The sequence below is a fragment of the Lynx rufus genome, unplaced genomic scaffold, assembly GCF_022079265.1.
Source record: "Lynx rufus isolate CCGP_SWC_20201006 ecotype Redwood Valley unplaced genomic scaffold, mLynRuf1.p SCAF_7, whole genome shotgun sequence".
NCBI lineage: Eukaryota > Metazoa > Chordata > Mammalia > Carnivora > Felidae > Lynx > Lynx rufus.
In genome coordinates this window covers 61,481,231-61,498,028 of record NW_025814889.1, presented here as the reverse complement: position 1 = coordinate 61,498,028, position 16,798 = coordinate 61,481,231, and the positions used below count along the sequence as shown (strand labels likewise).

The 16,798-nt window shown below is 34.2% G+C and overlaps 1 protein-coding gene across 4 annotated transcripts in view; it reads right to left on the bottom strand.

The window, feature by feature from the left end:
• CCDC91 (coiled-coil domain containing 91) overlaps positions 1–16,798 on the bottom strand; it is a 351,169-nt gene that overhangs the window by 223,110 nt on the left and 111,261 nt on the right. For all 4 annotated transcript variants that reach the window (XM_047065633.1, XM_047065636.1, XM_047065634.1 and 1 more), the window contains 3 exons: positions 3,548–3,708; positions 2,417–2,620; positions 1,367–1,471 (listed from right to left, as the gene is read on the bottom strand). In XM_047065633.1, the coding sequence (XP_046921589.1) occupies positions 1,367–1,471; positions 2,417–2,620; positions 3,548–3,708 (470 nt within the window). The remainder of the gene's footprint in view (positions 1–1,366; positions 1,472–2,416; positions 2,621–3,547; positions 3,709–16,798) is intronic.

Sequence of the window (16,798 nt, the reverse complement as noted above, 5' to 3'; positions counted from 1 at the left end):
AGCATTCCAGTCAGAGAGACTGTGAATGAATCACAAACCATTTCCCTCCGCTCACCACTCCAACAGCCAAGGAATGCCCTCTCCGACACAGACTCACACATTCACCTGGACCTTATTAAGAACTTTGGTGTAAGTAAATAGCTGGAAAAATTGGAGAAGCCAGAAGATTTATATTGGAAGGAGACTGAGAATTGAGGTTGGGACATGAATTGATTTACATTTTTAAAAACATTACCTGCTGAAATAAAAACTCATTAAGGAGAAGAGCAAGGGTACAGGCTAGAAGACCACTTAGGAGACCATTAAAATGATCTAGGCAAATAAACATCTAAATATATAGTTTGTCAAGAGTAAAAAGTGCTATGGAGAAAAACAAAACAGAATGGGAAGGTTGATAGGGATGTCAGTATTATCTCTGATAAAGTAGTATTTGCACAGAGATCTGAATGATACAAGAAAGAAAACCATGCAGAGAATTGAGAGAAGAGTGTTCCAGACATAGGGATAAGCCACAATGATTGAGGAGAAAGAGGCAGGGAAAAGATGGGGAGGGAGGTATAAAAGAGAATGCATTGCCTTGCAAACCATTTTAAGGACTTACTTGGCTTTTAATTTGGGTGAGATGAGAAGCCATGAAGGTTTCAGAGCAGAGAAAACACATGATCAGCTTTAAGTATTAAACAGATCACATAGGCTGCAATGGGAAGAATGGTCTGTAAGTGGGCAATGACAGAAGCAAAAAGTTTAGTCAGAAGAGCCTTTAGTATTCCAAGGGAGAGATAAGGATGACTTAGAATAGTGACCCTAATGACAAACAGTCAAAACCTGGACATTTTGAAGGTAGAACTAATAAGTTTTGATAAAGGAACAGACATGGTTAGTAAATGTATCAGCCTTAGCAACTGCAAATACAGAGCTATCAATTATTGAGATGGGAAAGTGTAGAAGAAACAAGTTTATTAAGAAAATTTGGGGGGAAGAAGAGGAGACATTGATTACAATTTATGAAAAAGGTTAAATATCTCAGTTTGGAATTTACAGGATTCCAAATTCTTTCAATGTAATCACAGTAAGAAAAATCAGAATATCAGTTTCTTCTTTTTCCAGAAAATCAATTTCTAAGTTTCATCCATCAGAAACCATATCTTACACTAAACTGAGTCTCAACTAGCACTCAGGGCTTCTCACAGATTCATACTTTTCAAAATGGCATTTATCATCAATTTCATCCATTGTTGGTTAATTATTTTACATATTTAAGCAAGCATCTGACCCTTCATAAAGTATTTATTGAACACTTTTTGAAATTACACTACATACTTCAGCAAAAGACGCACATATTAAATTTTAAATTCACCGGGTTTACCTGAAGTTCTTTGTATCTATCTTGAAAAGAAATGGCCTCTTGCTCTTTTTCTTTAAGGAAATCTTTTTCTAAGACACTATGCTTTTCCATCAATGATTCCACATCCTAAAGAAAAATCCAAGCATAAATGTTATAATATTTTATAATGGCATACAATATATTCAGTGTTCTCAATGAACACAGCATAAAACATTTGGTAAGGAAAGAACTCACACGAGTGTGGTTTAAAGTTCAACAATATTACAGGTTATATGCCCCCCTATCATTTCCAGACCAATATAACATTAACATAACACCAAAATTATTTACACTAATAGATGAATAATAGCATCTAAACTAACTGTAATCAGCACAAACTATCTCTACATATACTTTCTATAAATTTGCAAAAGTCTTTTTATAGATATATTTGTAGGAAAAAGAAATGAGAACATAAATAAATAATTCACTAAAATAGCTATGTATCTAAGTACTGTAGGCAAATATCCCATGATATGTAACTTCCCATAGGGACAAGTCAATGTTACACATCTTCTAATCATATAAGAAATACAACACTACCTGTTTTCAAAGTAAATAAAAATAAATAAGAAGAAAAACATTAGAGGAACAAAATCTAGTAGAGATGTTCATATCTTTAAAAGTACATATCTAAGATTAGCAATTGCTTATCAAAGACTTTTCTAAGTGATACACTCATAAAACTAACTTAAATCTACAGCCAAGGGAAGACAGCATCTTCTTCCCCTCATTAATTCTTATTTTTTTTTTATTATTTTTTAAAATTATTTTAGAGAGGGGAGGAGAGAGAGAGAGAGAGAGAGAGAGAGAGAATCTTAAGCAGGCTCCACATTCAGCACAGAGCCCAATGAGGGGTTCGATCCACAACCCTGAGATCATGACCAAAACTAAAATCAAGAGTTGTACACTCAACTAAGTGAGCCACCCAGGAGCACCAACTCATGAGTTCTTAATCAGACACTGGGACTATATCAAGTTTCAAGTCTTATACGATTCAAACATTTATTTTTTATGCAAATGTAAATATACCTTTTTAATCCTCTGTTTTTCTTCTTCAGAAACTTTGAGTTTAATCTCCAGACTTGAAATTTTCTGCTGAAGCTGTATGTTTGATACATTGGCTCCAAGATCCTCAGAATCATCCACCAGAGCAATTGTTCCATTACTTTTCTCATCATTTAAACCCAATGGAAAAAGTGAGATATCCAGATGAGTGTGTGTTGATTGCTGAATCTAAACCACATTAAAAAAAAAAATACACAAGAGGGAAAGTTTACACTGTACCAATAATGAAAACATCCAAAGGGCACCAGAAACCACATTTGGAAATTAAGTTGTAGCAAAGGTTCTGAAATTATTTCACCCTTTAAGTAAATCAACAGAAGACCTCAAACTTACAACAACCTGATCTTTGTAGTTAAGAAATAAACTGTCTCCAAACTTTAGAGTCTAAAGCATTTATTATTTTGCAAGCAAAGCACTAAAAATTTAAAACGTTTTCTTATGCTTGAAGGCATACAATTAACTATAAACACATCTGACACTCACCAGTCCTTAAATTTATACACACATCCAGAATTTGTATATATTTTAAATTGTAAGTCAGAATTTTAAATTTATCAATAACTGCTACTTGATCATCACTCTCTAGTAAAGATAACAGGTGACTCAAGGTTGTGTACTTCACTTTTGAAATCTGGACTAACTGTAATGTCTAAAACAATGCCTGGATCAATAAATATGTGAATGAATAAACCCCATGACTACTGTCTTTTTGGTTTCTACTCTAAAATTGAAATGAACATTCTAATATCTAAAAACACAGGGTTAGCTTCCCTGAACAGAGAAATATTTTTTTGTAATTATTGTTTTCCTCTGAAGTCCAAGATTTGAAATGCAAAGCTAAGCCAATTTTAACAAATGATATACTCAAAACTGTATTTTGGTAACTATAGCTACTTAAATACTTTGCAATTATGCCACAAAACATATTATTCAGTTTTTGGAATTCTAGATATTAGCCTCCAAGTCAAAATATCTACAAAAATATTTCTTTCAGAAAAATAAGTAAATAAAAAAAAAATCAGAGAGGCCTCATTTAAACCAGCAAGCAATTTTTTAAGCATGCAAACTTCTTGTACAAAATACACTTGTCTTTACCTGTGCTTTAGGAACAGTTTGACTGACAATGCTGTCATCTGTGTGTGTATTCTCTGGTGATGAAATGATGGGTTCCGAAGACAGGCAGCCAACTGAAGGAGAAGAGTGGTCATGGTCCAGTATAATCTCAGGAGAAGCTGGAGAAAGATGGACTCCAGATACTAGAGAATAAATAAATAAAGGATTGTCAAAGAGAAAGGAAAGAATAGGTTGAGAGGAAGAAAGAGAATAGAGGGAAGGAAAGGAGAAAGGATAAGCGAAGTAAAAGCAATGAGAATGAAGATGAAGATTCCAAGACTATTCCTCAGGGACCATTCTCTGAAACCTAAAACTAGTATTTCTAAATATAACATGACATTTCCATGTGAGACCTAGGCAATAAAACAATGTAATAGTGTCTTAGTGTTTACATAATAATACACTACCATAAGCAGTGCATTTCTGACTGAAAGTACTCAAATATATCACCCATCTACATTCAGTTAAGAAAAAGCACTAGTGTGCGTACTAGTCACAGGCATTGGGCACTGAGAAGGTAACAGCGAGCAAGACAGATGCATTCATGCAGGCAATGGCCCTATGACCCAGTTGGCAAGTCAAATCAATTAAATATTTATTACAATAAACTGACCTAAAAGGAGGAATCATTACTTTAAAATAGCTGATCCAACTGCCTCTGTGTTAACTTCTAATAGGCAAAAGAATTTTCATATTAAAATCTATTTGAATTGCTTCTATAAAAAAGTAATGTTGAAATTAGTTTGACAACAAAACATTACTAGATTGTGATTAGGTTCAAATACAAAGGTCATGAAAGGAAAGCTACCTGCCAAGATGAAATAAGACAAAAATACTGATAAGGATAAAATAAAAAGATTATATTACTTTATTTTCAAATGTTCTTCTAAAAATTCAAAAGTATTTGCATTATGTGTTTTCAAGTTTAAGAAGAGTAACTAAATGAATTTTAGCAGTAATCCATGTATACATTTTGACTTTCTAAATTATAAAGACCTTTATTCCACATTGGCATCAGTGGCAACGTCAGTGAAGTTCTACCATAAATTCTGGAAGGCAGCTCACAATGGAAATTGCATTTTTCTCTGAGGAAAGACATTTATAAGGTCATTAGGTATTTAAAAACTAAAGAATATATCAATTTCTGACTGGTACCCTATAGGATCACTCAATTATCTATGCTATTATTGGGTCATAATGCTGAATTTTTACGATACTGTATAAGGGATTCTACCTGTCCCACACACATTTCACTATTTTAACTAAAATACAGAAAACCAGAATTTCAATTCATGCTTGTACTTGATACACCTTTTTCAGAAATTCTTTTTTCTAATCTTCACTATTCGGTATGCTAACAGATTTCCCTAAAATGTCAAAATAGTTTAGCTTCTAATTCTGAATTATAATTTGTAACAAAAAATATTACTAATGAGTTTTTAAAGGCATGAAAATAAGTACTATAGTACAGTGAGAGGGAATACAGCCTTGTGATTAACAGTATAAACTCTAGAATCATATTGCCGTAGCAGGTGTAGAACAACTAGCAACTTTAACTTCCCTCAGTTTTCTTGTTTGTAAAACTGACAAAGAGGTGGTGATAAGGCTTAAATTGACTAAAGTATGTAAAACACTTAGCACTGTGCAGGTATTATTTTCATTACTACTTCAAAGATCATTAAAATTTGTCAGACAATTGCATTTATTTCTGGGCATAAAGGGTATATGTGACTATGATCCTGGATTCAAGAAACTTTTTTTTTTTTTAAGGGGAGACTTAAGGAATTTGTCTTTTTTTTTTTTTTAGTTTATTTTGAGAAAGAGAAAGCACCAGTTGGGGAGTGAGGAGAGACAGAGAGAGAGAGAGAGAGAGAGAGACAGACAGACAGACAGACAGACTGAATCCCAAATAGGCTCCATGCTGCCAGTGCAAAGCCCAACACAGGGCTCCAACTCACGAAACTGTGGGATCATGACCTGGCCCAAAACGAAGAGTTGGACTCTTAATCGACAGAGCCACCCAGGAGCCCCCTGGGTTCAAGAAACTCTCAAAATATCATTCTGATCTAATACTTGAACATTTTAAAATCTCTTTATGTCACTCATATTTACAGCCATAATCTAAGACGTCAAATTGTCCCAAGTTAAATTCTCACTCTGTAACATATGTTCAAGTATATCATATTAGGAAAAACATGAAGGAAAAGTGGGTAGAATAAAGGGAGGAAGAGGAGAAGGAAAAGAAAGGAAAGAGATACGTAAGGGGAAGAGGAAGGGAGAGGCTGAGGGAGAAAAGTAGGAAGAGGGGCAGGGAGGAACCCTCAACCTCACACTTTTCCCCTAGCTACCGCCCCCCTATCACACTTTCCCTTTAGAACCAAACTTCTTGTCTCCAAATGATTTGCTCCATTTTTTTTTCTTCCTCCCTCAACCCTCATGACTCCACTGGATCCATCATTTAAGATAATAATTTTCCTTTCAGTTACTATTAAGTTAAATGAACACTTCTTACTTGATCTTTCTTTAGTTCTCCAGAGCACTTGCTATCATGATCCTCCCTGTTTCTGAACTTTCTCCCTTGGCACCTGCGATACCGCCATCTCCTATATTTCCTCTGAACAGTTTGACTATTTTGTTCTTGTTTCCTTCTCAGGCTCTTTCTCCATTCAATCTTTTTTTTTTTAATTTTTTTTTAATGTTTATTTTTGAGACAGAGAGAGACAGAGCATGAGTGGGGGAGAGGCAGAGAGAGAGGGAGACCTAGAATCCTTAGCAGGCTCCAGGCTCTGAGCTGTCAGCACAGCCCAACGCGGGGCTTGAACTCACAAACCATGAGATCATGACCTGAGCCGAAGTCGGTCGCTCAACTGACTGAGCCACCCAGGTGCTCCTCTCCATTCAATCTTAAGTTTCACTCTTCCCTACACCCTCTGATCTTCCCAATGTCCACATTATTATTACCACTTTCAAAACCTATTATTTAGATAATGACCTACAAGCTAATAATATCTAAATTCATATGTCTCAGCACACACCACCTATAGCCCTCCAGTCCCATATACTTACCCAACTACCAGACAGTTCCATTTAGCTGCTTAGTAGTATGTCACACTTACCCATCATCTTATAGAAACCTGCTTTGCTTCATGCTTTCCATCTTAATTAACAGCACCTCAAAGAACTACTTGCCCAAGCCAGAAATGATACCATTAAGTGCCAACCTCACTCCAGTCACACTGTGCTACTAACAGTTCTTATTATGCCATACTGTTTGATACCTCTGTGACCTCACAATATACTACCTAAGTAAAAGCCACAGCTGTGGAGTCAAAAATGGATTCAAATTTGGGGCCCCTGGGTGGCTCAGTCAGTGAGGCATCTAACACTTGGTTTCAGCTCAGGTCATAATCTCATGGTTCATGAGTTCAATCTTCGCATTGGGTTCTACACTGACAGCACCAAACCTGCTTGGGATTCTCTCTCTCCCTCTCTCTCTGCCCCTACCCTACTCGTGTCCTCTCTCTCTCTCTCAAAATAAATAAACTTAAAAAAATAATAATAAATAAAAAATAAACGGAAATAACAAAATGGAATAAAAAAATAAATGGAATAAATAAAAAATAAATAAATTTAAACAGTAACAATTTACTCATTACACAGCCTTGGGCAAATTACCTAAACCCATCTAAGTCATAATTTCTTCATCTGAAAATGGGGAAATAATATGTAGCTCAAAACAAAGCTATACAGTTTAAATTAGATGATGTATATAAATCACTTCATTGTACCGGATAGGTACATGGTAAGTATTCAGTATATGGCAGTTGTCATTGAAATTATCATTTGTCAACATTCAAAACAAGAATATCCAGGATTCTTTTCACCTGCTCCATTACCACCCAACCATAATACAATTTAAATATCCCACTATCAACATATGACAGAATTTCTAAGAAATAATTTTAATCAAAACATTATATATAATCTATGGAATACATTTAAAGCAATGATTAGGAAAAAATCTAAGTATTGAACACTTTAATCAATTAAAAAAATTTAATGAATTAAATGCCTAGCCCACAAACTAAAATAGAAAGAAAATTCAAAAAGCATAATAAAGAAAATAAAGATAATACAGATACTGAAGTAGACTAAGAAAATAAATCTTATTAACAAAATCCCCGAATTTCTAAAAAAAAAACAAACAAAATAGTAGTTAACTTATTCAAAATAAAAGAGAGAGGGGTGTCTAGGTGGCTCAGTCGGTTAAGCGCTGGACTTCAGCTCAGGTCACGATCTCAGTTTGTGAGTTTGAGCCCCACATCAGGCTTGCTGCTATCAGCGCAGAGCCCACTTTGGATCCTCTGTCTCCCTCTCTCTCTGCCCCATCCCACTCTCTCTTGCATGCTCTCTTTCTCTCAAAAATAAACATTTAAAAAAATTTTTTAAAATAAAAGGGGGAAGGTACAAATATACAAATTAAATGACAAGGGGAAATAATTAAAGCAGAAGAATTTTTTTAATACTAAAACTCCTCTGCAGGCTTCTAAGTAAATTAATTTGAAAACTTAAATAAAATGATCAATTCTCCACAAAAATGTAGCTTATAAAAGTTGTTCTGATTAAAGCTTGAAAAAAAAAACCACTTAAAAATAGATCAACTTCTTTTGGAAAAAAAATAAAGCTATCAGGCAACAACCCCACTGATAAAGCACTTCAAGAAAATTTCTATCAAAAATTCAAAAAATGAATAATCCTAATGCTCTAAAATTGTTACTGAACGTTGAAAATAAAGGAAAATGTCATTAGCGTTATGTAACATTAATGTAACATTGAAAGCTAAGCTTGATAAAGACAGTACAAAAAAAGAATAATTAGAGATTTTTAGAGTATCACTTACAATGAGGTAAAGTTATAAGTAAAATATTAGTAAAAAGAATCCAATACCATATCGAGAAAATGATATGCAATGAACAAGTTAGATTCATTCCAGTAATGCAAGGCTGGTTCACTATTAAGGAATTCATTAAAAAATACTCCATATTAACAGATTTGAAGATAAAAATGACATGATTATTGCCAAGACTCTGAAAATGCTTCTGATAAAACTGAATACCCGTATCTGTTAAAAACACTCAAGAAAATAGGAACTGATGAACACTTTCTTAACATGATATAGACCTGAGTCCTAAAATCAGCATGTTAATTAATGGAAAAAAAACCAAAGTTGTTTCCTAAATGAACAGGAACAAAACAAGGATGACTACTACCTCCACACCATGGAACATTCCTCTAAAGGGACAGGCCAGTGCAGACAAAAAAGACAAATTAAACATAAGTATAAAAATAGGAAAAGGAAGAAAACTATTTCATGTTCCTACTAACTAAAACAATACACACATTCAATAAAGTAGCAGGATATAAACTTAAACGAAATAGCAATCACCTGTAAAAACAATAACTATTTAGAGTATATAATGGTAAAGAATACTATCTTCCATAACAACAAAGAAGATAAAGTACTTAGTTACAAATTTAACATGAAATCTGAGGAAAATTTTAAAACACTTCTGAAAGACTCAAAGGTAGACCTGAAAAAAGGAAAAGACATCCTAGAACTGGATAGGGCAACTAAACATCACAAAGATGTCAATTCTCCCTTAGTTAATTAACAGTCCTAATATAATTCCAATAAAAGCATCAATAGGCTTTTTTATAAATGAGCTAGACAAATGGACATTAAAGGTCACATAGAAAAGTAAAAATGCAAAAATGGGCAGGAAAATACTAAACATGCAAAAGTGTAAGGAAGATACTACCCCCTCATTATAATATACCAAATTAAACTATACTAAAACATAGTACAGACCTTAAGACACACTGTATTTTAAATTATATTAACACATACGATAAACCCTTTATAAATAAAACAGTGTGTTGTTTTGGTGCAGCAATAAACAGACCAAAAGAATACACCAGAAAGTCCAGAAATAGACCCATGTATGTGTAAAACTTAGATACGTGATAAAAATGGCATTTCAAATCACTAAGGCAAAGATAGACAGTGCAAGGACAACTGATTAGCCATCGGGAAGAGATAAAATTAGACTCATACTTCACACTATAGACAAAAGAGTAAACTCTAAGTTGATCAGAACTCCAAATACTTAAAAATTGAGACCATATAAATATTAAGAGAAATATGAGTGAGTTCCTCTTTACCTTGCATGTACTAATGGGCTTTTTAACTAGAACTTAATTCCAGATACAATAAAAGAAAAAATTAACAAATGTGACTAGAGAATAAATATATAAAAACTTTGTAGGTATCAAAACTTAACTTCAATAAAATTTTTAAAAGCTAATAAACAAAAAGATGCATAATATGTATCACAGATAAGGAATAATATTCCTAATATATATTAAAAACACTTAAAACTTAAGAGGAAAAAAATTAGGAAAAAAACAGCCTATAGAATACTGGGCAAAAATGTGAACAGACAAGTTACCAAAAAGAAAATACACAAACAGTCCTTAAATACATGAAAAGACGCAGACGCATGCACCTACTCATTTGTCATAAAAGAAACACAGGGAAGAGAATAAAGCCAAAAGTAATGAGACTGCTGGGTGCGAGACAGGTGATATGAAGTGGAAAAACAGAAGAAAGGGATGGTGGAAATACCTTGTCTACCAGTGTGCTTTTTTAATATGGTTCTGACTTTTGAAACCATGTTAATGTTTCACTAGTAAACATAGTAAAATAACACTAAAATCAACAAGCAGGGGAATAAAGGGATTGAATCCTAAAATAAAATACAAAGAGTAATAAATGAACTAAACCATATTTCAAATGAATAATCTTATCACACCGCAAAGTGTGGGAGGGGGAGGGGTGGAGGTCAAGAACTAACCCAAATTAATTTGGGACATGGTATTTTGACTATATGTCCTAGGCATAAGAAAAAAACAATGCTAAATATTGAGAAGAGGAAGAAAAAATAAGAGAACGAGAAGGAAGGAAAAAAAAGAATAAAAATAAAGCAAATACGGTAATATGTTAATATCTAAAGAAAATTGATGAAGGATATACGGGAATCTTTTCTTCATTTCTTACTGCTTTTCTGTAAGTCAAAATAAAAACAGGAAAGAGCAAAAAGAGATATTATACAATAGAAAATAAGAGATCTGAAGAACTGCTCATAAGGGAAAAAACTGCCTAGTCTAAACAAAAGTCTTGCCTGTGCAGAACTGCTAAATAAAGACTTGATATCATGGAAAACAAGTATCGGAATACCCCCCAGCAATACTCTTCATAATAGCAAGTAAGTGAGAACAGCCAAAATACCTGACAGTTGAACAGCTAAATCAGCTGTGGCATAATCATACATTAGAGTTTTTACCTCAGTGAACATAAGGAAACTATAGGTATATGCAACAACACGGAGGAGTCTTAGAAACACATATTTGGGTGGAAAAATATAAATCACAGGGAGTTTACACAGTATTGACCTATTTTTATAAGGCACATAAACAAACAAAACTCTTTAGAGATACACATACATATACAATAAACAATATATTTACAAAAGTAAGGAAAACATAACACAAAATTTAAGACAGCAGTTCCCTTTGGAGGAAGGCATAGGGAAAAGACAGAAGAGTACTAGAATTGGTAATACTCTAGTTCTTAAATTAAATGGCAGATTCATGAGTGTAATTTTCAAATATAACCCAGAAAAAAATAAGTACACATACCTAAAAATTTAATTCTGAAGACTTCTTGTTTCAGTGCCCTTCCTGGTTGTAGTACCCTCATGAGCTATGTTATCCCACTGATCAAAACTTGCTCTGGGTAAGATAGGAAGAAACTCTAATTCAAACTAAAGATAAATAGGGATGAATTAGTTCACTCAAATAAATTATGCTTTTCTGAAAAGATGTCAAGAATCAGCAACAGACTAATAAACACAAGATTTGAAGGCGCAAGCCTAAGTGGCATCCTGCTAATCACAATATTTATTCCAGAGACAAAAGAAGTTGAAACTCAAATGCCTAGAATTTACATATGCTTTCAACGTATGAGGTATTAGTGGAAGTTTTAGGCATTTGTTTAACTGAATAATATGAATGTTTACTGAATATGTCATAATCCACATCCTACTTTAAAAATAAAATGAGAAAACGAATGGGTAGTGCCATGGAAAGAGAACATATAAATGCATTACTCTCTAAGTGGAAACTAGATATGTTCAGTTAAGCCTCTAAGTTTTTCACTGTGCTATAATTCACACATTTTCCCTGCATTTTAGGAGACCATCCAATGACAGTAATTTACCCTAAAAAAAAGCCACATTGGTAAATACTGTCCATATACAGAGAGAGACCAAAATATTATTCAATAATAATGATGGGGGCACCTGGGTGGCTCAGTCGGTTAAGCATCCAACTTTGGCTTAGGTCATGATCTCATGGTTCGTGAGTTCAAGCCCCACATCAGGCTCTGACGGCTCAGAGTCTCGGCCTGCTTCAAATTCTGTCTCCCTCTCTCTCTGCCCCTCCCCCACTCACAATGTGTCTCGCTCTCTTTCTCTCAAAAATAAACATTAAAAAAAATTTAATAATAATGATGGTACACATTTCACATGTCTGCTTAGAAAATTACAAATTCCAATATGTAAAATATAATTATCTTCTCACCTAGCCAAGAATATACAGCTGTTAAAGTTTCAAACTGCTACAGTATTCTTTGGTCTATTAAAAAGCTGACTGGTGTCAGTCTTCATGTTAAAAATCTTTATAAGATCAAGTATAACCAGCAGCAACATCATCTACATAAAAACTCGGCCAAATTTTTTTAAGAAGTGAAAATATACAAAATCTTGTTTCTTTGGGTATTTTGTTTGTTTGATTGCTTTTAAATCTTAAGCAAGAAAGAGTACAGACACAATTTGCTTCATTTCAAATGTGAAATCCTTGGTTTTCTAAGACAGAGAATACAAGGTCAGCATATACTGATTACAGCTATAAAGCTAATCAAAAGTGCAATGAATGGCACATCTTCATCTTTCACTTTGTAATGGTAATCAGCAAAGTCATCAGGCATATCATTTTTCATTAACAGACCTCTTCTAAAATACAAAAAAAAGCCCACTACGTCAGAACACCGCATAAGCAAAGGAAGACCAAGTTTCCAAATAGTATGCAATTTTTTTCCAGTAATTCCGCCTGTGGTCAACTCTGTTTTGTTTACATAAGCATAATAACTCTTGTAAAATCTAAACAAGAAACAGGTGTAAATGCTCTCATGCACTCTTAACTGTGCCCAAAGAAATCTGTTGATCTCCGCTAATGGTTAATAATTCACAAAGAGAACGTGAACAAAATGGTAATCGCTTTTACAACTTTTAACTTAAAAAATAATTTTGGACTTTTTCATTCAGACATTCTATTTTTTTAATTTTTTTAAGTTTATTTATTTTTGAGAGAGAGAGAGAGAGAGAGAGAGTGCGTGCACAAGCAGGGGCAGGGCAGAGAGAGAGGAAGACCCTGAATCTGAAGCAGGCCCCAGGCTCTGAGCTGTCAGCACAGAGCCCGATGCGGGGTTTGAACTCACAGACCACAAGATCATGACCTGAGATGCAGTCGACCGCCCAACTGACTGAGCTACCCAGGCCAGGCACCCCCAGACATTCTTTCATCCAATTGAGGCTCCTCTTTTTCAGCACGCTTTCACTTCACAGAGGCTGGTGATTACCTTACACAAACTGCCATCTCCCTGAAATCCTCTGATATCCTAATTTATTATCAGGACTATGCATGAACCCATTCTTTGGGTTCAGAGCTCACTGCTGAGACTTTGAACTTCACTCATGTAAGGAAATCACTCAGTTACAGAAAACAAAAAATATGCAAAAACTGAGGACTATCTAAATATAATAATATGAAGATTTGTTAGTAAATATAAAATAAGTGGATAGGTTTTTTTATTTTAAGTGGCAGAAAACAGTGTTTAGAAAAGTGTTACTTATATCCAAGAAGGTTCCCTTCAAGAAATGCCCCTTGATTTACTATTTAATGGATGTCAAGATATTACCTAGGATATCTAGATTAGAGACTTAAGGAGAAATATATAATAGCTTTTAAAAGGCTAAGACACAAGAACACAAGGAATAGATTCAGTCACTTTCTTAATAAAAGAGGGATTACAAAATTCATGAAATTTCTACCAATATAGTTATTTTTAACTACTCTCCAGAGTATTCTGTAAATACAGGCTCCACCTCTTCTTGCCTCTTTGAGGAATAATGGTGTGTTCCTAAAAGCAGTTTGGCAACACCATACACTACAAATTATAATGAGAAGTTTTTTGAATTATGCACATGACTAAAAAACAATGTTTCAATTCATAAAAGAGACATACAGAAATAGAGTCCTCAAAATCCATCACTAGAGTGGTCAACACAAATTCATATCATATAATAAAGCTTTTTGAACAGGGAAATTAAAAAATAATCTACTTAAATCCCCACTATTTCTTCATTATCATAGTAGGAAGAAAATGCCATAGCAACCAAAAAAAAAAAAAAAAAAGAAACAAACTAATAAAATGCAGACAGTAGTATCTAATGACTCTAATAATTTTGAAAATTATAGGAGAAATATCTCAGAACCATAAATATATCTTTAAGCCAACTTACTATCTGAGATTTGTAATCTTTCAACTCTTGCTCACACAAAAGTGACCCAACATAGGCAAATTCTAAGCAATTTCCAAAGAGGAGGAAAAAACATGTATCACAACTTAAGTTAAAGCAGTATGTTAAACTGATTTGTTGAGGCAGTTTTTGACTTCCCAGTCTGTGGAAGCTGGGTCCTTACGAACTTCTTGTAGAAACCAAAAGCAAAGGCAAGCAAAAATAAACAAGTGAGACTACATTAAACTAAAAGCTTCTGTACATCAAAAAAAACCATAAACAAAATGACAGAGCAACCTACCGAATGGGAGAAGACATTTGTAAATCATATATCTGATAAGGGGTAATATCCAAAAATTATCAAGAATTCATACAACTCAACAGCAAAAAAAAACAAACAATCCCATTTTAAAATGGACAGAGAATCTAAATAGACATACATTTTTCCAAAGGAAATATACAGATGCCCAAAAGGTAGATGAAAGGTACTCAACATTACTAATCACATGGAAAATGCAAATGAAAACCACAGTGACATATCACCCCACACCTCGAAGGAACAGTAATACTAGAATGGCTATTACCAAAAAGACAAGAAATAAATACTGGCGAGATAAGTCATAGGAATGTCATGTACAGTATAGTGACTAAAGTTAATAATACTGAATTGCATATTTGAAAGTTGCTAACAGATCTTAAAAAATATTCATACGTAAAAAAAAAGTAAGTAATCACATGTGAACGTTAACTAGAAGTACTGTAGTGATCATTTTGCAATATTCAGGCGTACCTCATTTTATTGAGTTCGCGTTATTCCATTTTGCTGATACTGCATTTTTTACAAGTTTAAGGTTCATAGCCACACTGCATCAAGCAGGTTTATCAATGACATTTTTCCAACAGCATTTCTTCACTGCATGTCTCTGTGATACATTCTGGTAATTCTCAAAACGTTTAAACTTTGTCATTATTATATTTGTTATGATGATCTGTGGTCACTGATCTTAATGTTAACTACTGTAATTGTTTTGGAGCATCACAAATCATGCCCATATAAGACAGCAAAGTTAATCAATAAACATTGTCTGTTCTGCTTCACCAACCAGCCATTTCCTCATCCTTTTCCCTCTCCTCAGGCCTCCCTATTCCCTGAGACACAACAATACTGAAATCAGACTAATTAATAACCTCACAATGGCCTCTAAGCGTTCAAGTGAAAGGAACGGTTGTACATCTCTCACCTTAAATAGAAAGCTAAAAATGATTAAGCCTGGTTAGGAAAGCATGTCAAAAGCTGAGACAGGCTGAAAGCTAGGACTCTTGTACCAAATGATTAACCAATTTGTAAATGCAAAGGAAAATTTTCTTGACGGAAATTGTTACACCAGCAAACACACAAATGATAAGAAAGCAAAACATCCTTGTTGCCGAAATGGAAAAAGTTTTAGTGGTCTGGAAAGAAGATCAAACCAATCATAACATTCCCTTAAGCCAAAGCCTAATCCAGAGCAAGGCCCTAACTATTCAATTCTATGAAAGATGAGAGAAGTGAAAAAGCTGCAGAAGAAAAGTATGAAGCTAGCAGAGGTCGGTTCATGAGGTTTCAGAAAAGGAGCCATTTCTGTAAAATAAAAATGCAAGGTAAAGCAGCAAGTGTTGATGTAGAAGCTGCAACAAATTATCCAGAAGACTTGCTAAGATAATTAATCAAGGTGGTTACATCAAACAACAGATTTTCATTGTACACGCAACAGCATCTACTCCTCTATTTTAAGAGGATGCCATCTAGGACTTTCATGGCTAGAGAGAAGTCCATGCCAGGCTTCAAAGCTTCAAAGGACAGGCCGATTCTCTTTGTTAGTGGCTAATCCAACTGGTAACTTTAAGTTAAAACCAATGCCCAGTTAGCATTCCAAAAACCCTAGGGCCTTAAGAATTATGCTAAATCTACTCTCCTATATTCTATCAATGGAACAACAAAGCTTGGATGACAGCACATCTGTTTACAACATGGTTTACTAAATATTTAGAACCCCCTGTTAAGACCTACGCTCAGAAAAAAAGATTCATTTCAAAATATTACTGCTAACTGACAATGTACCTAGTCACCCAAGAGCTCTGATAGACGTGTAAATTGAGATTCATGCTGTATTCATGCCTGCCAACAACATCCATTCTGCAGCCCATGGATCAAGGAATAATTTTGACTTTCAAGTCTTATTATTTAAGAAATACATTGCATAAGGCTACAGCTGCTGTAAGCAGTGGTTCCTCTGATGGATCTGGGCAAAGTTAATTGAAAACCTTCTGGAAATGATTCACCATTCTAGTTGTCATTAACAATACTTGTAATTCATGGAAAGAGATCAAAATATCAATATGAACAGGAGTTTGGGAGAAATGGATTCTAACCTTCATGGATGACTTTGAGGGGTTAAATATTTCAGTGGAGGAAGTAATTGCAGGTGTGGTGGAAATAGGAAGAGAGTTAGAAGTGGAGCCTGAAGATGAGACTGCATTTGTGCAATCTCATGAC